Below are 22,211 nucleotides of genomic sequence, written 5' to 3' on the forward strand. Positions count from 1 at the left end.
TAGGAGTAATGACGCAAATATATCGATACCGGCGCACTTTGAGCCGCTGCTTTGGGCGCGTGGTTCTGTTATATGGCCTTGAGGTTGGCGAGCGAGGTGCCAGGCCGGGACCGGGCCGGAACGAGGTCTGGGGGTACCGGGTTAATTTGTGCTCTGAGTACATAAGGCAACATACAACCCTCAAGACCCTTGTAAACCCAAGCGCTTGCTCTTGCCACGGCAGTTCGCCTATTGCAAAGGAAAACTTGAAAGGTCTCAAAATGAAGCGCGTGATCAAAGCGGTGCTAGTGGATCTCAGTGGAACCATTCTCATCGAGGATTGCAAGATCCCTGGTGCCAGTGAGGCACTAGACAGGTGAAAATGACCAGCTAGTGCTGTTGAATACCCATCATCATGTCATATTCAGAACCATGTATGGGCTACCATTTGGCAGGAAGGTGTGTTGATTTGCAATTGGGCAGTGCAAAGCTGAAATGTCATCTTTGGCCTTGCTGAGGATTTACCCATGGCTTACATGAACATGCTAAACATCAGTTGTCTTCTATAACCCAGAAAACATTGTTAATAATAAGAAAACATGGACATGATGTTTTACCTTGTGGATATAATAGCTATGATACATATCAATGAATAGTTATGGTACATGCCAGGCTCTAACATCAACAACACGGTACTTATGCAAGGAGGCCATCCAGACATATCAAGGCCAGCCTTTTTCTTTTCCTTTTTTCAAGGTGTAGCTTTTGTGCACCTAGGGTTAAAGACATATTAAGATACACCCGTGATTTGTGGAGCCCTTTGAAATGACATCTGAAGAACAATGAAAAATAATTTTCAAATTTTTTATGCTAGGTGCACATGCATTGTGCATATATTAAAAAAAGAATGCATTATTTTGTGAAAATATCTTAAAAACACCTTGGTTCCTAGTCACCTAACTTTTCTCCTTTGAAAGATAAGCAGTTTTGTATTGATAGTGTCAATGGGTGGATGCTGAATGGTGTTCAGGTCTGAAGTCCCACTTGTTGGTAAAGTGGTAATGCTTTGTCAGCATACAAATGTAAAAGCATCTGATACTTCTGATGAAATCTAAGATCAAAGTTTGATAGATCTTTCTAAATCTAAGATCAAGATCAGATAATCATATAAGGCTCACTGAGGATGTTCCTGAGGCTGCATCCATGAGTGCTTGCACTAATGACTAATGTGGAATGATTGTTGAGAACATAAAAAATCCATTTTTCCATTTTTTTCTCTAGTAGGCTAGATGTGTATAATAAATGCAAGACACATAATTACTATCTCATGAACATCTTTGCCATGTACAGCCTCTGTCATGCAAAACACTGAGATTTGACAAAACCTTGCTGGGTGCCATTGTTTAATGTTACATTACAGTGTTACAAGAAACTGGACATCTTGCAGGCTGCGTAAGACCGATGTGAAGGTCCGCTTTGTCACCAATGCCAGTAAGGAGTCACTGTCGATGCTGCACGGACGCCTATCAGCGCTCGGCTTCGGCATCGCGCGCAACGAGATCTTCAGCTCGCTGAGCGCGGCCCGGCAGCTGGTGGACCAGCGCCAGTTACGGCCGCTGCTGCTGCTGCAGCCAGAGGCGCTCGAGGACTTTGCCAGTGTTGACACGGCCAATCCGAACGCCGTGCTGGTCGGCCTGGCGCCTGACCACTTCAACTATGACGCGCTGACTCGGGCATTCAGGTGTGACACTAGGTGGCCACACGTGCGGCCGGGCACGGTCTGGTTGTCTGTGCGCAGCTCGGCGCCCGGTGTTGCTGTAAAGCCCTTCCCTTGGGACCCGCTGTCATTCCCAGACTGTTGTCGGATGTTGCTGTAATGCTCTTCCCTTAAGACTCCTTGTTGTTCTTAGTCTGGTGCCCAATATTGCTGTAATGCTCTGCTGTTAAGACCCATTGCCATTCTCAGTCTGGTGCTCGATGTTGCTGTAATGTTATTTCTTGAGACCCATTGTCATCCTCAGCCCGCTGTCGGATGTTGCTGTTACTCTCTTCCCTTGAGACCCACTGTCATTCTCAGCCTGATTCCCTGTGTTGTTTTAATTCTCTAACGAGATTAACTTATGTGGTGCTCTTGAAACCCACTGTCGTTCTCATCCGGCTGTCTGGTGTTTCTGTAAGGCCCTTGCCTCGAGGCTCACTGTCGTTCTCATCGCGGTGCCTGGTATGCCTGAAAGGAGCTTTCCTTGAGCAGTGGAAGCCGTTCTTAGTCATTCTGGACTGTCGTCAGTCTGAGATGTCTCATACTCTCCTAGCGACTCTACTTTAGAGACTGGCTGTCGCTCCCAGCACGGCGCCTGACCTTTCCAGTGCTGTCCTCCGGAGGTCCCCTAAGGCGGTCGTTCTCGAGCCGCCGTTCTCCAGCTGCCACGGCTCTGGTCGCCTGCTCCCCAGACTGGTGCTGGAGGGCGCGGATCTGATCGCCATTCACAAGGGGCGCTACTTCCGGCGGTCTGACGGGCTGGCGCTGGGCCCGGGGCCGTTCGTCGCCGGGCTGGAGTACGCCACCGGCCGGCACGCGGAGGTCATCGGCAAGCCGAGTGCAGCCTTCTTCCGGGCTGCCCTAGACGGGCTGGGCTGCCAGCCGGAAGAGGCCGTCATGATCGGGGACGTGAGTGGTGTCCATATCCCTAGCTCACTGGCGGGTGTAACCACACCCTTAAGGATGGGAGGAGAAATCAGCTTTGGAAGGGTCAAACTGGAACCTGGGACAATAACCTGACCTGAAAATTACACTTTGAATGGGAATACGCAAAAGGCGTGTATTCTGCGCGACAAATTGGGGGAAACCCATTTGGGAAAAATTGGAGGGCATGTCTCCTGCCCCTCCCCTCGACCCCAGTGGTTACATTAATGTTGCTCACAACTGATTAAGTGCAGCTCGGTGCTGTTTTAATCAGGTGTTGGGAGCCGACACCGTTTCATTGCTAGCGGTTATGGAGCTGTTATGTGTATTGGAAGTATTGGAAGCCAGTACCAGTGACAACCAAACCTCGCCGGTCGTGGGTCGGTACCCATGCATGCTAACTTGCGCCAGTGCTGTTTCTGCACAGTTTGTTGGAAACTGTGGAACCTTGACATACACAGTTTGAAGTTGAATGTGTATGGATCTCTTTTGACTGTGCACAATAGGCAAAGTGGTGATGTTGATGATGATGAACCCATGAATGAAAACTGCGCACCAATTGTGCTTGGCGCACAAAATATCTCTTTTTATGGAGCCAAATTGTGTAAAACGTAACACTTGGTGGACCAATGGCGGCTTGTGATCAGGCTGTGTGTTCACCATTGTTGCATACTGATGGACCTCCTATACCCATGGTGGGTATGAGAACCCTAGCGCGATCTCCGTACAACGCCGTCCCCTCCGCGTCCTTCGCCGCCGGTGCGGCGCGTCATCGTCCGCACTGACGCCGTCCGACCCGGCGCCGGCAGGACGCGCGCGATGACGTGGGCGGCGCCCAGGCGGTCGGCCTGTCCGGCGTGCTGGTGCGCACCGGCAAGTACCGGCCGGGCGACGAGGCGCTGATCGAGCCGCCGCCGGCGCACGTGGCCGACTCGTTCCCGGAGGCGGTGCAGTACGTGCTGCAGCAACTGGCGGACGGCGCGCCGGCCCCGGCGGACGACAGCTAGCGCGGCGCGGCCGGTCTCGGTGGAATGCTGGCGGTCGAGTGTGGACTGTGGACTGCGGTGGGTGTTCGGTCTTGCCGGTCTCGCCGGTCTGCTGGCGGTCGAGTGTGGACTGTGGACTGCGGTGGGTGTTCGGTCTTGCCGGTCTCACTGGTCTTGCTGGCGGTCGAGTGTGGACTGTGGACTGTGGTGGATGTTCGGTCTTGCCGGTCTCGCCGGTCTGCTGGCGGTCGAGTGTGGACTGTGGACTGCGGTGGGTGTTCGGTCTTGCCGGTCTCGCCGGTCTGCTGGCGGTCGAGTGTGGACTGTGGACTGCGGTGGGTGTTCGGTCTCGCCGGTCTGCTGGCGGTCGAGCGTGGACTGTGGACTGCGGTGGGTGTTCGGTCTTGCCGGTCTCGCCGGTCTGCTGGAGGTCGAGTGTGGACTGTGGACTGCGGTGGATGTGGTTGACGTAGTTTTTGGTCTTGTCACGACGCCCTGCTGACGATGGCCATGCAGGTGCTGTAGTCTTGTTTTGACTTGCTTTTTTAGAGGGGCAAGGCTGGTTCCTTGGGGGTGGTGAGTTAGCAAGCCACCGTGTCGCAGAGTAAGCACGCGTTGTAAGGTGAGAAATATCACGCCAGGTGTCATCCATTGGTGTGGCGGTTCGGACACAAATGCAATAGAAAATAATTATCTTGTCCGTGTTGTATTCTTCCGGTAGTCGATCCGATGCCTAACGGCTGCCGTGTTTATTCCACATGCGCTAGCGGCATGCGGTTTTGCAGTGTGCGGTCGTGAGCATAGTTGAGTGGTGTGGTGACGAGGCTACCGAACTGTATCCGATTAGCGCACCGGTCGTGGATCGTCGGTCAGAGGCCGCCAGACAACTCACCAGATTATTATTATCGGGAAAAGGCGATGCAGTCAGCCGTACATCAGGACGTTAGTTGCCGGGCGCGTACTAAATTTATGAAGAACATGATCGTGCAACATGACCGTGCAAACACGATGGTGGCCGGTTCTGGGACAGACTTGAACGCATGTCTGTTGGCCACGCGCCGGCAATATATGGTTGGTGCTTGCGACGCCGCCTTTCGAACGTTTCTTGGTACCGGAGAAGTTCCAGCATTTCCAGATGCCACTCTAGTACCGCCCTTACTGATGCAGCAGCGACCACTGGTACCGCGGTGGTAGAATCTTAGACCTCTGGTGTTGTCTCGGCGGTATCAGCAGTTGCGTCGTGGTACGACGCAACGGCGTATACCGCGAGCCGCTGTCGAACCACGGCTAACTGTCAGGATACAAACACTCCCGACTCCCTACTTCGGCACAGTGTGCTGTGAGAGGAGAGTGGAGCTGGTGAGCAACTACAGAGGGATGAGAATGGCGCAGCGGGCCGTCCCTCGAGACGTCCCCCTAAACGCACCGCCCACCCCGTTGTTCACCACTACCCAGGTCTGCGTCATTCATCATGTCCTTCGAGCCGATATCTTCAGCTATTGTTCATTGTTTAAAATTGAAGGAGCTTTTGATATCACGCTTCCGACGTTGAATTTGTTTCTTATATGGTTGTTACCTTTGCTCAGAGCTTCTTGATCTCTGAATGATCAAATTGGTGGCCGTAACCTGACGGCGTGCGCCACATGCGCCACATTGATTACTGTGCTTTGTTTGCTTGCGTGGGGTTGGTGTGCTGACGGACGTCAATATTTTTGTTCGGGAGTTTCGAGGCTTGTGATAAAATGAAGGCGTTTACGTTTTCACGAAGGGCGTTGTCCTTTGACTGGTCTTGTTTTCGTCAACATGCATAGGGGATACTCGATTGATCTTTGTTGAATTGTCTGTATGACGGCAAAACAAGAATGTCGCGAAGAACTGCCTTATCACTGCCTTCAGACAGCTTTTCTGAATGCCCAAATGACCCGCTTAGGGAAATGTTTGAGGCCTGTAGAGTTGGTGAGATTTCAAAAGTAAAGAAGCTTGTTACAAACCAAACAGTGAATGCCAGGGATAGTGCTGGTCGGAAGTCATCTCCACTCCACATTGCAGCAGGTGGGTGCTGTATTTTTTGTTTGAGTTCTTTTTATTGTTAACAGCGGTTCTCTCTGTGTCTTTATCCCCTTGCTTCCTAGATCTCACTGTAAAATTATCACAGCTTGCTGCTGTGACATTTTGTTGGTAATGTTTGGTAAGAGCAGAGTTTGTCATCAGATACCATTTTGATTGACAATGTAATGGGACATGCACATTTAAAGGGTTTTTGTTGTACAAAATGTCATGAAAGTGGTTCACAGTATTACTGTCATTATGTTATTAAACCTTATTATAATAATATTGTATGTTATACCTTTGGGGTTTGTTTTCCCAGTTCAGTTGGATGTTCAAGGTCAAAGTGGAGTAGTACCTTCATTTGTGTCTTTTGATGGATGTACCTTAATGCCAGGTTGCCAAACATCTGGTACTCAATTCACAAAAAATATATATGCACCAAATTATGGAAACCTGTGCAAGAAATGCATATATCAAATGCTAAGGGATGGAAGATGTAACTTACATCCAGCCAAATAAATTTAGTATTGCTTTTTGGGATGTTTCAGTTATTGTGTTAAACATGCAAGAACAAGAATTTGCAGCCTCTGCAGCATGCCACCTCATACTTAATGCATCTTGCATGTATGTGCATTAATGAGAGTTCAAATTTCCCAAGAGAACACTGTGAAATGGTAATCCCACTGCCATTATTCATGAAATTGCATATATCCTACAGGCAGATTATGTAGTAGGTGTAATACATGGGCTGGTTCAAGTCTTATATAAATGTTTGCTACTAAATTTTGACTTGTGTGCCCAGCATTTGTGCATCCAAATATATTATATATGGTTAAGAATAGATACTTCACTTTGACCAGCATTTGAAAATAAGATGAACTGTCATCTAAAATATTTTTCTCTTGTATAATTATAACATGGTTAATGGTTGCATCTGGTCAATTATTGTCCAGAATGACTTGTAACATGCATTGCACTATATTTTGCAGCTGAGCTTATGTTTTTTGCATGTATCAATTAAATGCTGGGAGATTGTGCCAGATTCAGTCAGACCTTGTCTAGTCAAGCTTGTTATCTAATATGTCAAAGTCGTACATTCCTAATTTAGGTGGTACCTCCTGCTTTATAAGATTCTTTTATTGCATGATATAGGTAGAAACAGCCTAGCCTCCCTGGCAGGGCATCCCCATTATATCATGTTCAACATGGCTCCTGATGATCATTAATGCTCTGGTGGCCTGGCAACTCCATGAGGATAAGGTCTAGTTATGGAGGGAAGGGTGCTGATGAAGAGGTCATCCTTGCTGAACACTAAATGCTTATGTATTTTATTTTATGCATATATCACATGTCTCTAAATTTGCCAATAGTTTTGTGTCTCACTTTGTGGTCTGGCATAAAATGCATTATGCTCTTTGAACATGGGGTCCATGTTGCTGGTACAGGCACGGTAGTGTCCTATGCCTCACTGTTGCCACATGCTTGGTCTTCCTTGCAAAGGGACCTATATTTCAATGAACAGTGTCAAAGAGACATTTCCTTTTTGGTTGAAAAGGACCTGGGTCATTTTGTTTGAAACCATGTCTATTCTAACAATGGTGGGGAAAAGCAACATAACTATTCAGAGATGTGTTTAGAAAGCCAGAGATGAACTTAATGCAAACTGTCTACATAATATTTTTTGTCTCACTCAGTTGCCAACTATGAGGATCAGACATTTCCACAGCATCTTTTTAATCAGTGCCAGCCTTGCAAACCTCACAGCAGTAGAGGTGGTTATTTGTCAGTGAAGAACTACATGTTGCATTTCATGCATCAGGGATACCTATTTACATTCACACCAAGCAATCAGAACATGGCCCCAGATCCTTGCCAGATAATAGCCTGCATGGTAATAGCTTGCTTCCATTTATGGTAACTCTTGGGTAACAGTAAAGTGACCAGCAGATAGTTCTGAAGACCCGTCAAAATTCGTGTTCTGAAACCAGGCACAGCTTTGGGTCAGATAAGCCTCATGGCACAAGTTGAGCAGGGCTGGGACTAGCTCAAAGCCCAGCTGAAGGAAGAGTGCAGAACCTAATCTGACTGGGCCAAGTCCCAGATTACCCCAGCCCTGAGCTACTCGCGGGCCCCGTCGGTGAGCGCTCGCCCTCTGCGGTGCAGGGTACGGTCGCCGGGAGGTGGTGGAGCACCTGCTGCAGGTGGGCGCCAGCGTGCACGCCCGCGACGACGGCGGCCTGATCCCGCTGCACAACGCCGGCTCGTTCGGCCACGCCGAGGTGGTGGCGCTGCTGCTGCGCGCCGGCGCCGACCCCAACGCGCGCGACAACTGGAACTACACGCCCCTGCACGAGGCCGCCATCAAGGGCAAGACGGACGTCTGCATAGGTGGGCGCGGCGGCGACGCGCGTGACACGTGCGCCTGTGGCAGGGCGTGAATTGTGCTGCGTGCTGCAGTGTGCTGACCTTCCTGCATAGGGTAGCATAGGTCGTCAAACATCAAACGTCGAACGAGAGAATATCGCTAGCCATGTTTGCTCGTAAATAAGACGTGTTGCACTGAAAGTAATGACACAAACATGAAATCATCGAGTGTATACATGAGGCCTGGCATTGTAGAATCGAGGCGTAGTTTTCGCCGAAAAGAGTGCGTGTTGTCATTATATTGAGCCTCGCGGCCGTCAGCGTGCGTGACTGCGGCTGGCCGCCGACCTGTCCCTGTGGTCTGCTGTGTTGCGCACTGGACGGTGCGAGGCGGCCGCCGTGCGCGCCGCCGCCTCCGCCGCCCCCTGTGACGCTCGTGTGACGGCCTGGCCGTCCGGTGCAGTGCTGCTGCAGCACTTCGCCGACCCCAACATCCGCAACACGGACGGCAAGACGGCGCTGGACCTGGCCGACCTGGCCACGCGGGCCGTACTCACCGGTCAGTCGACCCCGCGCGCGGCGGGCGAGGGCTGTCTATTAACGTCGCACGCTCACAGAGCACAGCGGTGCCTGATACTGGGGAATCGTGTTAAGACTCAAGTGTATCCTGCTTAAGTGGCACATGATTTCAGTACGCTTGCAGAGGGGGCAGACACTTGTAGTCATTGCGGTACAATAGGCTGCGTGTTTTCATCCGGAAGACGTACCAGGTACGCCTCCCGCCGATTCGAAAACGGCCAGAGGGTGTCTAGGGGTCCTAACTGGCTCCAAACTGGCACCGAGTCCGAGGCGCTCGTATGTGTCGGCCCTCTAGCTTTCGGCCGGAATGTCTGCGGGATGGCCGAGAGCCGCCACATAGCGCCGCGCATCGCCCGCCTGACCTCCCGCTCCGCCGCCACCGCCGCAGGCGAGTACAAGAAGGACGAGCTTCTGGAGGCGGCCCGCTCCGGCAACGAGGAGCGCCTGCTGTCGCTGCTGACGCCGCTCAACGTCAACTGCCATGCCTCGGACGGCCGCAAGTCGACGCCGCTCCACCTGGCCTCCGGCTACAACCGCACCCGTATCGTCAATATCCTGCTGCAGAACGGCGCCGACGTGCATGCCAAGGACAAGGGGTCAGTGGCCGGCGGCGGGCCAGGCGGCAGGGTGTGGACAGGCGTGGGACTGTCACTGCAGTGTGTACAGCACTTCAGAAGTCAAGTTGTCTCACAAGCTGTTTATCGTTAGTTATGATCGTTGTTCGCACGTCGGCGGCGGTGTGGGCGGCCGGCTCTGCATACCGGCCCCAGTGTAGTAGGTACGTCTCCTCCGCGCTGACGACGGGCCGCTCGCGACACCGCAGGGGCCTGGTGCCGCTGCACAACGCCTGCTCGTACGGCCACTACGAGGTGACGGAGCTGCTGGTGAAGCACGGCGCGCACGTGAACGCCACCGACCTGTGGCAGTTCACGCCGCTGCACGAGGCGGCCAGCAAGATGCGGCTGGAGGTGTGCTCGCTGCTGCTGTGCCACGGCGCCGATCCGACCCTGCTCAACTGCCACTCCAAGACGGCCATCGACGCGGCGCCGACGCGCGAGCTGCAGCACCGGCTGGCCTGTAGGTGGCGCTGCCGGCGGCGGCCAGCCCCTCCCTCGCAGCGGCGGCGTCAGCCCCGGGCGGGGTGGCGCTCGTGCACACCGTCGGACGGTGGCAGATGCGGGGATACAGGTGTCCGTTTAGCTTGCAGCATGACTGGACTTTGGCGTCATGAATCATAGCTGTAATACTTCCTGGAGTCACTGATACTCGTTTCGATGAAGGCGTTCTACATCCATTGTGTATGCCATTCTTTGGAGTGAGGTCATCATCTGTGGAAGTGGAGGAATGCTGCTGTCAGTATGATCTCAATCCTGTGATAATTGATAATGCAATGCTCTTGATGTGACTCAGCTGACTTGGACGACGTCCTTATCTCTTTATTCATGTTCTGGTCCGGGGTTTTGAGGCTAAAATTGCACTACATTCTTGAGCACCGCATTAAGCCCATCTGTTGTGTGTGTGCACCGCCAGACGAGTTTAAGGGCCACAGTTTGCTGGAGTCGGCCCGCCAGGCGGACCCGGCCCGCGTGAAGAAGTTCCTCTCCAGCGACTCGGTCAACTTCAAGCATCCGCACACCGGCGACACGCCGCTGGTACGAGTCCGGCTGCCGCGTGACGTCGCGTTCGCGGGCTGGCTTATCACTGCTGGCAGGCGTTAACGGCGTGTGTGATTGCTTGGGTCCCACTCTTGTCCACATTTCATGGAAGAGCACTTGCGTCACTTCGGACGACAGCCCAGCTTCTATGCTATTCAGACATCTTTGGGAACGACTAGTACTGGCTGAACTCGAGTCAATTGTTTTCATTTCTTGCGGACGTCGGGTTTTCAGTATTTTTTCTTCTCCCGTCTAGTTGAAAAATGTTGGACTTCCTATCTTAAGTTATGGGTACGAATGACCTCCGCCTTCGACGCGCCCCCAAAGTCAAATCCCCATCATCATTGCTCGGGCGGGGATTTCGTCGCAGATTGTCTCGGGTCTGGCCTGCTGCATACGTCGGTGTCTTCGGTGGCTGCTCTGATTGTCAATGCCGAGCCATCATTGTCACAATGGAGCGTCTTTCGTTGACACCCTACCTCCCGTTGTGTGCACAATCCCAGCGATCATTGCTGAATTTTGCACTCAGGATATTTTTTGTTTTGTCTGGGTTCTCCTGCTTGACCTGACCTGACACCGTTGCGTTACCTGACCTGTTCCTCCTTGACCTAACTGTGGTATCTGGTCCTCGCCTGGCGCTGGTGTCCAGCCATAACCCGATGCTGGTGTTCTGCCCTGATCTGATGATCTGGCCGGTGTCACTATCTTCATCACGGTGGACGCTTTACTCGACGCTGGTGACGTGAGTGACCTGACGCCCGTGTTCCGGGCGCTCCGCTCTGTTGTCACGCCGGCGCCGCCCTGGTCTGCAGCACGCGGCCGTTAGCTCGCCGTTCGTGAAGCGGAAGGCGGTGACGGAGCTGCTGATCCGGCGCGGCGCCGCGCTCAACGAGAAGAACAAGGAGCTGCTGACGCCGCTGCACGTGGCCACCGACTGCAACCACGCCGACAGCGTCGACCTGCTGCTCAAGCACGGCGCCAAGGTCAACGCGCTCGACAGTCACGGCCAGAGCGGTGAGGGCGGGCTCGATAGTCACGGCCAGACCGGTGAGGGCGGGCTCGACAGTCACGGCCAGACCGGTGAGGGCGGGCTCGACAGTCACGGCCAGACCGGTGAGGGCGGGCTCGACAGTCACGGCCAGAGCGGTGAGGGCGGGCTCGACAGTCACGGCCAGAGCGGTGAGGGCGGGCTCGACAGTCACGGCCAGAGCGGTGAGGGCGGGCTCGACAGTCACGGCCAGACCGGTGAGGGCGCGCTCGACAGTCACGGCCAGACCGGTGAGGGCGGGCTCGACAGTCACGGCCAGAACGGTGAGGGCGGGCTCGACAGTCACGGCCAGACCGGTGAGGGCGGGCTCGACAGTCACGGCCAGACCGGTGAGGGCGAGCTCGACAGTCACGGCCAGACCGGTGAGGGCGGGCTCGACGTGCGCGGCGGGCGGGCCAGCGGCCGGGGCTGGCTGTGCCAGGACTGGCTGTTGGGGACGGCAGCAGGGGCTTCTTCACGGCCTGTGCCGCTCCAATGTTGACATAGGCCAAGAAGCTGTCGACTTTGTTTCAACCACGATGGGATGGTGCTATTTTGTTTGACGGCCTTGTTGGGGCATCTTGTGTGCGTACGCCTGGCGCGAATTGATTTGGTGCATCTGTTGCATCTGCACGAGGCTGTACGCCTGCGAGCCGACCTCATGTGATGGCACCAGCCCGTCTGCCGCCACCAGTCCGGACCCGCGCGCCTGGCCGCCGGCGCGCCCTCCGCTGTCAGGCGTGTGACGGCACCGGTCGGTTTCAGCGCTGCACCGGGCCGGCCAGGACGGCTCCGTGGCCATGTGTCGGCTGCTGCTGTCGTACGGCGTCGACACCGGCATCGCCTCGCTGCAGGGCTTCACGGCCGCCCAGGTGTCCACGGAGCCCGTCAAGAAGATGCTTCTCGGTACGGACGCCGCAATCAACCTCCCAGTCGTCATAACGAACGCGTACTCATTGGTGCTGTTCTTCATGTGCTGAGTGCTCAGCTGGTGTGTGTGTCGTGGTGTTTTGTGAGCGTGTGGGAGGGGGCGTCGGCGTGCGGTGCCGCCGGGCTGCCGACTGAGCCGCGGCGGTGCGGTGCGGTGCCCGCAGACGAGCCGAGTGTGGCCAGCACCAGCCTCGAGTACCAGCTGCTGGAGTCGGCCAAGGCCGGCGACCTGGACGTAAGCCGCCGCCTAGTGTCGGCCCACCCGCACCTGGTCAACTGCCGGGACCTGGACGGCAGGTGGGTGGCCGGTAACGGCGACCACGCCCCCGAGCGCAGCAGACCACCCTCGCTGACCGCCGAGCTGGAGGCGGCGCCAGTGTACCTCACGCGGCAGTACAGCGGGCTGTATCGAAAGAGGACAGCTGGTGTGGGATAAGATATAAAAGAGCTATGTGTTGTAAGATGGATTAGAGGATGCTTGCTAATCATTAACGCGGGTACTTGGTAAAACTAGAGACACGCGACACTGAGTGGCGCGGTCAACGAAATGATGACATATCGGAGCTGATTCCCTCCTGCTCTGTCTGGTATGCCATGTGTGTGTGGGAGGGGGAGAGGGGGAGGAGAGGGAGGCTGCGGAGCTGATTACCTCCTACTCTGTCCGGTATGACGTGTATGTGGGAGGGGAGAAGAGGGAGGCTGCGGAGCTGATTATCTCCTGCTCTGTCCAGTATGCCGTATGTGTGGGAGGGGGAGAGGGGGAGGGGAGCGAGGTTGCGGAGCTGATTACCTCCTGCTCTGTCCAGTATGCCGTATGTGTGAGAGGGGGAGGGGAGTGAGGCTGCAGAGCTGATTCCCTCCTGCTCTGTCCGGTATGCAATATGTGTGTGGGAGGGGAGAGGGGGAGGAGCAGGGCTGATTACCTCCTGCTCTGTACAGTATGCAATGTGTGTGTGGGAGGGGAGAGGGGGAAGGAGGGAGGCTGCAGGGCTGATTACCTCCTGCTCTGTCCAGTATGCCGTGTGTGGGGGGGGGGGGGGAGAGGGGGAGGGGAGGGATGCTGCTAAGATCACAGCTGCGACCGCAGCCGGAGGGCCGGCCGCTCCAGTGCTGTGCCAGGAGCTGCCGGTTGCCCGGTCCCTCAGCGAGCCCGTCACCTGTCCGGGGGTTTCTCACGCCCGGTCCCCGCGCCAGGCACTCGACGCCGCTCCACTTCGCGGCCGGCTACAACCGCGTGCCGGTGGTGGACTTCCTGCTGAATCACGGCGCCGACGTGCATGCCAAGGACAAGGGGTGAGCGTGCCTGCCGCGACTCCCCGATGCTAGCCGGCTGGTTGGAACGGAGGCCAGGATGGCACATGTACTTTCAGTACCGCATGTAGTCGGCGACGACTTCGTTCAAGTAGCAGATCGTCGCAGGAAACGCATTGGTAAAGTGAGATGCAAATGCCATGCTGGGCAGGACACTTTGCGGCATGCAAATATCTCCCGCACTGTTGAGAGGTTGAGAAAAGTGAAATCTTAGCTCCTCCGCTGGTCGTCGTGTACGTGTCTTGACACCCGTTTCGTGTGCTATATGAGGTTAAGGCGCGTTGTTGCACAAACTGGACTGTTAGCGGTGTCGGGGTGCGTTGCTGACCGCCAGCAGCTCGCGGTGCTTGACAGCGCTGCGTGCGGCCGGTGCGGGCGTTTGATCTCACTCGCGTCGCCGCAGGGGCCTGGTGCCGCTGCACAACGCCTGCTCGTACGGCCACTACGAGGTGACGGAGCTGCTGGTGAAGCACGGCGCTAACGTCAACGTGGCCGACCTCTGGAAGTTCACGCCGCTGCACGAGGCCGCCGCCAAGGGCAAATACGAGATTGTCAAGCTGCTGCTGAAGGTGGGTGGTGCCGAGGCGTCCCCGCTCCACGCTGCGCTGTGCCGCTGTCTGTCATGTCATGTCTGTCATGTCAAGCTGCTGCTGAAGGTGGGTGGTGCTGAGGCGCCCCTGCTCCGCGCTGCGCTGTGCCACTGTCCGTCATATTCGCTGCTTGCGCCTCAGTGGCTGATGCTCTGGGGACCGTCAGGCGACCGGCCAGTATAGCCGGCGTGCCGCCCCGAGCGGACGAGGCTGGAGGTCGCTCGATAATTCCGGGTGCTTTAAGCCTTCGACCTGGAAATGTGAACGTTTTAATTAAACGTTTCTGCTGTAAGCTGGCCCTGAAGCCGGACGTGTGCGCCGCTACCAGCCAGAGCGCCGCCGTCTGCGCGCGAGGGAGGGTCTCTCCCGGCTGTGTCTAGTGCTGCTGTGATCGCTGGTGTCGCGCCCGTTGCCTCACTGTGCCCGGGTGGTGGTGTGCGTGGCAGCACGGCGCCGACGCCGGCAAGAAGAACCGCGAGAGCCTCACGCCGCTGGACTTGGTGAAGGAGGCCGACCAGGAGGTAGCCGACCTGCTGCTAGGAGACGCCGCCGTGCTGGACGCCGCCAAGAAAGGCAGCCTGGCGCGCCTGCAGCGCCTGCTCACTCCCGACAACATCAACTGCCGCGACTCGCAGGGCCGCAACAGCACGCCGCTTCATCTGGCAGGTCAGCTGGCGGGTCTGACCGGGCCCGGGCAGGTCAAGGGCAGGTCAGGGACGGGCACACTTGGGCAGGTCGCCGGTTGGGCGGCGCGTTTGAACGCCCCAGCGACCGGCTCGGCGGCTGGGCCGTGCCTGTCAGGTATTGGTCGCACAGGGAGAGTTGTCTGGAGCCTGGACGCTGGGCTCGTTTGAGGGCATGCAAAGAGGGCTGCTTAAACGCTGTTGACCGGTGTGTACCGCCTGCCATCTAAGGAAAGTCACTGGTATGTTGATTAGGTCCGGCGAATCGTATAACTGCAGGGTTGGAGGGCAACACAGTGTTGTTTGCTGGCCATCACTGGCCATGCATAAATCGCCTGGCGACCGAAGAGATTAAGACGAAGGGTCGATATCTTTCAGCAGTTGGAATCAACAGCTCATTGCGAGAAAGCATGCTTACCTGGTGTGTGTGTTCTGGTTAGGTATCGATTATATATCCGTTTCAGCTGGGTACAATAACGTGGAGGTGGCAGAATATCTGCTGGAGAACAACGCGGACGTGAACGCCCAGGACAAGGGAGGCCTCATTCCCCTCCACAACGCCTCGTCATATGGTGAGTTGTCGAGATGTGAGTGATGTGAGTTAAGCATTGGCTGGCGTGATGCAATCAAGTCATGCAAGTCACAATGTTTGGCATGACACGAATCACACGGTGGTTAACGTAATTTAAGTCATCCGAGTCACATGGTGGTTGGTGATGTGAGTCATGTAAGTCACATGGTAATTGACGTGGTGTGAGTCTGATGCTGGTTGCCATTAGTGAGTCAGATGGTGGCTGGCGTGATGTGAGCCGTGTGATTCACACAGTGGGTGGCGTGATGTGCGTTGGCATTAAGACATTGGGATGGTGTCCAGTGCGGCGATCTTTGTTAGACGGATAGCACCGCAACTTGAGTGGTACGCCTGAGCACACAAACATCAGCATTTGCGTCCCTGGGAGTGGCGGTGCCGGGCCGGAGCGGCGCCGTGTCGTCGTGAGTCACATCGGTAACGGGTCGCGACGGACGCAGGCCACCTGGACATCGCCGCGCTCCTCATCAAGTTCAACACGGTGGTGAACGCCATGGACCGGTGGGGCTTCTCGCCGCTGCACGAGGCGGCCCAGAAGGGCCGCACGCAGCTGTGCGCCCTGCTGCTGGCCCACGGCGCCGACCCGTGCCTGAAGAACCAGGAGGACCAGACGCCGCTCGATCTGGCCACGGCTGAGGACGTGCGCTGCCTGCTGCAGGACGCCATGCCGCAGCCGGCTCCGGCGGCGGCCAGCTCCGCTCCGGCGACGGCCGCCGCCGGAGCCGCCGCGCCGGCCGTCCGCAAAGCCGGTCAGTGTCGGGACCGGGCCGGGCCGGGGGAGGGAGCGCCGAGGGACGTCTGTGGCCGTCTTGGGCTCGCTCATACGTCTCCAGTGGTCACTGGCGGCGCCAGTATTGGCTACGACGGCCGCGGGGCGCCGGCCATGTGGGTGTGCGGGTGTGCGGCTGGTCGGTATAACGTGCCCCTCCGTCCGCCCGATGGCCAGAGAGACGTGGTCTGAAGTGTCCCCGTCCGTGCGGTGGTCAGCGTGGGTACTGACGTCTCCGTGCGGCCCCCGCCGTGACCGGGTGTGGCGCTGACCGCTCCCCCGCGTCCCGTCAGGCGCCACGGCCGGCGAGCTGGTGATGATGCCCTCTGGCAACTCACTGCTGATCACGTGCCCGCTGGCGCCGCCGGCACCGTTCAGCGGCGACGGCAGCGCCTGCGTGCCGGACGTGGAGGTGGACGAGGAGCCAGCCGACGCCAACGCCTCGATCGCCGCCTTCCTCAGCAGGTGAGGGCCAGACTGCCACGCGGAGGACGGCGGCGTTGGGTCCGGCGCCGAAGGCTAGGGATTGGCATTGACAAGTGGGAGTATCCTTGTGTGTAAGTCGTGTCTTTGCTCCATTATCTCTTTTTTGCTTTTTAGCTCTATCTATTGGCTCTATATATGCTCTTTCTGTGGCTTCATTGTATCATTGTGTGGTTCGGGGTTTTACCCACAGTGAAGCGTGAATGAATTATGCTCCGTTATACCCACTGAAAAAGACAACCGAAATCGTTGCGGCAGATTTCTTAAGCCTCGAGCAGAAAGGTTATCATCTTTATCCCCGCTTCCTTCCTGACGTCTCCTGGAAATTATGTAGATGTTGTTCTGCTTGCTGAAGTCGAATGTCGCTTTTTGTGCGCTATTGCTGCAGCTCGGTTGTTGCGCCGCGTTGACCAGTGTGGCACAGCAGCGCGGGCAGCATCGCTCGTGTTTTGGTACGGTGCCGGGCGGGCGTGACTCAGACCGTGCTGCGTGCTCCAGCCTCGGCCTGGATCACCTGCGCGATATCTTCGAGCGAGAGCAGATCACGCTGGACATCCTCTCGGAGATGGGACACGAGGAGCTCAAGCAGATCGGCGTGAACGCCTACGGCCACCGACACAAGCTCATCAAAGGTCAGTGGCCACCGGTGGTGTTCGCCGCGGCGGCGGCGGAGCGGCGCCGGCTCACGAAGCCCTCCTCTTGTGTCGTGACCTCCTCCTGAGGATCTGGCCGGCCGTCGGATGTGGCAGTGTTATGCTCCGGTGCTACGTTGGACTCGTCAGTCGGCCCGTATTTTCGATGCCGTGATGTCGCATTTATTTAGGTATCGGTAGACAGCTACACAAGCCTTCGCGACGACCCACGCGGATGGCACGGCACGGCGGTCGTCCGTTGGCCGCAGCTAGGCCGCCGCCTGTAAGCGGGGCTGTGTAAGCGGACGCCAGCGGTCGATGCCAGGGAGGGAGGGAAGGAGGGGAGGCGGCTGAGCCTGCCGCTTGCCGCCCGCTCCATGCACCGGCCGTGCGCCCCGTGACCGCGCATCTCCTCGGCACGGCAGCGGTGGGCTGGCACAGCAGCCAGGCGGCCGGCACCAGCCTGGTCGACCTGCCCGTTGAGGACAAGGAGTACCAGGCGGTGGAGCACGAGATGCAGTCCACCATCATGGAGCACAAGGACAGCGGCCAAGCCGGCGGCATCTTCAACCGCTACACCATCATCAAAGTAGGTGTCTGGTGGTCTGGGCAGGGTAGACTATGACGATCTGCCAGGGGTGTGTCGGTTGTTCTTGTATAGGTGTATCCTTTTGTCAAACCTTGTACTCAATGGGATCGTTTGAACCCTGTCCTTGTGCAGCCCATCTATGTTTGGGTTCGTATAAACGCCCTTTCGATGCCTTGTGATGTCATAGTGATATCGATGGACTGTTGCATCGATGTGCATTTATTGCCTCTCCATGAATTGCCTTGTTGGGTACTTGTGTCAATCGGGTTAGGCTACTGGCATCTGGGTAGCCACTGTCACGCCTGTTGTTGAGTTAATTTGATTGTTTCTGTTTAGATTGAGGCTTATCTTGAGCTGAGAAGCCACATTAACGCCCTGCATGTGGAACTCGAAGCATGAACATCAGATGAAACTGCGATTTTGCAATTCCTTTTCACATGGCACCATATAACCAGGGTAGTCGGCGCACAAGCCCAAATTCATCGCCATCACCATCATTCCTATTCGCCACGAGGCGTGCGGGCAGCGGATGGTGGCCGCCGAGCGGTGCCGGCGTGACGCTGACCGACCGTCCCCTGGCGTCCGGCAGATCGAGAAGGTGCAGAACCGCCGGCTGTGGGACCGCTACCAGCACCGGCGCAAGGAGGTGGCCGAGGAGAACGGCGGCCAGGCGTGCGAGCGCATCCTCTTCCACGGCTCGCCCTTCATCAACGCCATCGTGCACAAGGGCTTCGACGAGCGGCACGCCTACATCGGCGGCATGTTCGGAGCCGGTGGGTGGCGCCGGCTGGACGCCGTGGCGGGACTGTGGGGCGCGCCGCGGCCGCCAGCGGCGTCAGCGGGAAGCCCGGCGGGAGCAGCGAGATGAACTCGGGCCCCGACAGTAGCGAGATGAACGCTGCTGTCGGGGGTCGGGCGGGGGGCAGCATTGCTAGTGTCCGGCGCGTCTCGTCGGCTGGACAACGTTGAGGCAGGCGCGCGGGCTGACACGCTAGAGCGTTTGCCGGGTGCTCTCCTGTTCTGATCCGGCCTCACCGCCCCCTGGCATTGCCTAGCTAGCTGACGTCTGTCGTCCGCTTCATCTCACCGAACCGTCCGTCCGTGTGCTCGTGCAGGGATCTACTTCGCCGAGAACTCGTCCAAGAGCAATCAGTACGTGCACGGCATCGGCGGCGGCACCGGCTGTCCGGCACACAAGGACCGCTCCTGCTACGTGTGCCACAGGTCAGACCGGGACCCCTGTGTGACCCGGGAGGGCCTCTAGCGACGGCCAGGTGGCGTGCTAAGTCGACGGCGGGGGGACTGAGCGGCTCGTCTCTGAAATCACGGGGAGACCTGGGTGCCAAAGAGGTGGAAGTGCGCCTTGTTGCGAGTGCCGTTTGACTTGGCAGGTTTCTGGGCATAAGATGCCGTCAGCGGTTGATTTTGATAGCTCTGTTCAGGATGGTTCGTGCAATGCATGAAACAAAGAGACATTAATTTTACCTGTGGCTTTTGGATGGCGCCCGCTGCGACAGTCTTGATTCCACGCTCCACGTCGTCTGTTTTAAGAAGCTGGATTCTGTAGTGCCGCGTGAGTGTGCAGTGTCATCGAACACGTGCTGTGACGGCCGCGGTCCGTCAGTAGGGTGCGACTAACCGTCGTTCTCCCCTCTCCATCCGCAGGCAGCTGCTGATGTGTCGGGCCGCGCTGGGCAAGTCGTTCCTACAGTTTTCGGCGATGAAGATGGCGCACGCGCCACCCGGCCACCACAGCGTGGTGGGCCGGCCCAGCGCCGGTGGCCTCTGCTTTCCCGAGTATGTGGTGTACCGGGGAGAACAGGTGAGTCATAGCACCGCTTCCCCGGATACGGGGTGTGCCGGGGAGAACAGGTGAGTCATGGTCCTGCTGCCGGCGACATCTCAGCTAAACAGTAATTGTTAATCGTTGAGACTATTCTTTCATGCGCTCAATAGGTTTCCACAGAACTTAACAATGTGACTTTTTAGCCGTCTTCCCCGCGCACCCACGGAACGTGACGGGGCTTGCCGCTGTGACCGGGCGTGGGGGCGGAGCTGGCTGGCTGACGGTGGGTCGGCCTTCGGCAGGCCTACCCGGAGTACCTGATCACCTACCAGATCTGCCGGCCGGACGAGAACCACGCCAGCGAGCCGCCGGCCGTCTGAGCCGCGCCGCCGCGCAGACTGGCCGCTCCCGCTCCCGGTGGCGGGGGTGACACGCCTTCGTGCCGCCGTCGCTGTGCGCGGAGGGTGCCCGGCCCGGCGGACCGCGCCGTCTCAAGTGTGCAGATCACTGATCTCTGCCGGCCGACGGGGCGTCAGGTGGCGCGGTCCGCTTGGTGTTCGGTCTGGCTGTTTATACGAGGATCCGGCCGCCATACGCTCCGTCGGCGAATCGGTGTCCGTTTTCGTAGCCGGCTGTGCAATGCGCTCTCTGGCACGCGTAGAATCGTCCGAAGTCGCGCTTTCTTAGAGAAAAGTGAGGGAGAGGAGCTGTCACGTCCTGCCAGGCGTCCCATCCGTGGTGCGACCTGGCGTCTCCGGTAGGCGGTGGACGGCACCAGGAAGGCGTGCGCATGCTCTGAGGGTGCAGGCGGGGTGTCTGTCAGGCGCTGCGGCGTCGCTCCGCGCGCGCTCTCGCCGGCGCCGGGCGTGTCCGGGTGCGGGGGTCTGTGTGCGCCGACGTCGGCGTGTTCCGAACACCTTTTGTCGAGTGCTAATCTGGTGGCGGCGCGGGTGCGTCCCTGACGTGCCGTCGGCCCTGTTGTTTGACTGCGGAAATATCTATACGATAGCAACATATGGACGTCGACATCTGTGATAGGCGTGGTGTGGCGCTGTGGACTGTGCCGGCCGCGCAGCGCTGGTCGCGACGAGCACGCGTTTTATGGCGCGCACGCGGCGAGCTGACGCCGGGTGTGACTGACTGTGAAATACAGCTGACGAACTGCACTGGTGTTGACGTCGGTCGTGGGCGCGGCAACGGCTGGAGACGCCGCCCGGGAAGCGGTGGAAGGGTGACATGTCGGTGCCGAGACAGGTGGTATTCTCGGGCAAAGGGAACCAAAGTCGATGATTTAAAGGCCCCTCCCGGTGAGTCGCGCAACGTCACGGCAGCCCTCCGATGGCCGCTTAACACGCGTCCGGGTGGGCGCCTGGACACCATTCGCTCGGAGGGTCAATTTAACCCTTCTGAGATTTCAGGAACTAAGAAAGCTTGAGACACGAAATTCGCAGGGTTGAAATTCATAGGTGACTGGGTTAACCTTTACGTGAACTCACTTTGGTCAAAGTTTGAGGTTACTAGGTCATGGCCTTCGGGTCAAATACGGTCAAATTCCGAGTTGATCCCCAAGGTGCCACCAGAGCCTAGGTAACTGTTCCTAAGCAAAAGGCCACGTGCCCATTTGAGGTCAGTGACCTTGTTTGACCTTTTGAAGTTCATGGTGGGCAAATTATACAAAATTGAGTCTTGCGTTTCAACAAGCGACCACGTTTACGCTAGGCAATATGTTCCTAAAAATAAAATGTTGGCCCGGATCATTTTAGGTCAACGACGTATTCTGACCTCTAAAAAGTCCATGGACGATGCATAATTCAGTTTCTTCTATCAATAAATTCTGAATGAGCACCATAAGCTAACCCACACAGCAAACCCTAGAGTAATAAAACAGTTGGTTTTGACCTTGGTGTGACCTTCATACCTGATCTCAGGTTAATATAATTTGCTCATTCATTTGTGTTGCCTAAGAAAGCATCTCGGAGATGTATGGATTTGTCTAACACTCCGCTGTTGCATCAGATTAAACGATTCCCTAGAAATGTACTCCCCTTAAACATGGCCTAGCTTTAACTTATAATAAGTCAGCGACCTTACAAAGCACATTAAATTTTTGATACGAAACAATCCGCTATTCAATTGCCCGTAGCTGCGCAAAATTTGGCGCGGCTACGCCGCGACGTTCGGAAACCGCTCCGGAAAAACCTAATGGGGCGGGGGGGGGGGGGGTAAATTTAAACCCCGCATCCGAGGACGTGCTGAGACCAGTGCTGCTGAAGAAACCCCAATGTCGTGAGGCTGTTCAATGTTTGATCATGGCCAGATGGAGAGTTTGCGTTGCATGTGGTCGCGAGCGCTATGTGCAGTCTCGGCTTCCGGTGGCCTTTTCCCCACCCATCAGAATCGTGCGTCTCGGTAGCCTGGCGATGATGTCGCAGCTTGCGTATCCACCGCCTGTGCTGCCATTTGTGACCACACATCCATTTTTGAAAGCTCGTCGGTCCTGGTGGCCTACGATGCAGTTTTTGCTGCT

General features: G+C 56.7%; 2 protein-coding genes across 2 annotated transcripts; both read left to right on the forward strand.

The window, feature by feature from the left end:
- The first annotated feature begins 8 nt into the window (after positions 1-8).
- Positions 9-4,173, forward strand: LOC119111550 (haloacid dehalogenase-like hydrolase domain-containing protein 2). Its single transcript, XM_037235362.1, has 4 exons — positions 9-355; positions 1,427-1,720; positions 2,431-2,647; positions 3,472-4,173. Exons 1-4 carry the CDS (start codon positions 9-11, stop codon positions 3,667-3,669), a joined length of 1,056 nt encoding a protein of 351 aa, XP_037091257.1. The 3' UTR covers positions 3,670-4,173.
- A 1,162-nt stretch (positions 4,174-5,335) lies between these two features.
- Positions 5,336-20,269, forward strand: Tnks (tankyrase). Its single transcript, XM_037237020.1, has 21 exons — positions 5,336-5,700; positions 7,861-8,085; positions 8,525-8,620; positions 9,029-9,236; positions 9,464-9,717; positions 10,171-10,292; positions 11,108-11,309; positions 12,088-12,228; positions 12,417-12,549; positions 13,447-13,545; positions 13,967-14,132; positions 14,600-14,819; positions 15,301-15,408; positions 15,866-16,174; positions 16,488-16,659; positions 17,176-17,309; positions 17,735-17,898; positions 18,488-18,671; positions 19,014-19,122; positions 19,564-19,720; positions 19,987-20,269. Exons 1-21 carry the CDS (start codon positions 5,511-5,513, stop codon positions 20,062-20,064), a joined length of 3,471 nt encoding a protein of 1,156 aa, XP_037092915.1. The 5' UTR covers positions 5,336-5,510; the 3' UTR covers positions 20,065-20,269.
- The last annotated feature ends 1,942 nt before the right edge of the window (positions 20,270-22,211 follow it).

The sequence above is a fragment of the Pollicipes pollicipes genome, unplaced genomic scaffold (genome assembly GCF_011947565.3).
Source record: "Pollicipes pollicipes isolate AB1234 unplaced genomic scaffold, Ppol_2.1 Scaffold_7261;HRSCAF=8764_pilon_pilon_pilon, whole genome shotgun sequence".
Classification (NCBI taxonomy): Eukaryota; Metazoa; Arthropoda; class Thecostraca; order Pollicipedomorpha; family Pollicipedidae; genus Pollicipes; species Pollicipes pollicipes.

Coding starts and splice junctions, on each gene's coding strand:
- LOC119111550 (XM_037235362.1), top strand. CDS start 9: ATGACGCAAATATATCGATACCGGCGCACTTTGAGCCGCTGCTTTGGG. Junction 356..1,426: donor GCCAGTGAGGCACTAGACAG/GTGAAAATGACC, acceptor GACATCTTGCAG/GCTGCGTAAGACCGATGTGA. Junction 2,648..3,471: donor AGGCCGTCATGATCGGGGAC/GTGAGTGGTGTC, acceptor CGGCGCCGGCAG/GACGCGCGCGATGACGTGGG.
- Tnks (XM_037237020.1), top strand. CDS start 5,511: ATGTCGCGAAGAACTGCCTTATCACTGCCTTCAGACAGCTTTTCTGAA. Junction 13,546..13,966: donor GTGCATGCCAAGGACAAGGG/GTGAGCGTGCCT, acceptor GCGTCGCCGCAG/GGGCCTGGTGCCGCTGCACA. Junction 15,409..15,865: donor CCACAACGCCTCGTCATATG/GTGAGTTGTCGA, acceptor CGACGGACGCAG/GCCACCTGGACATCGCCGCG.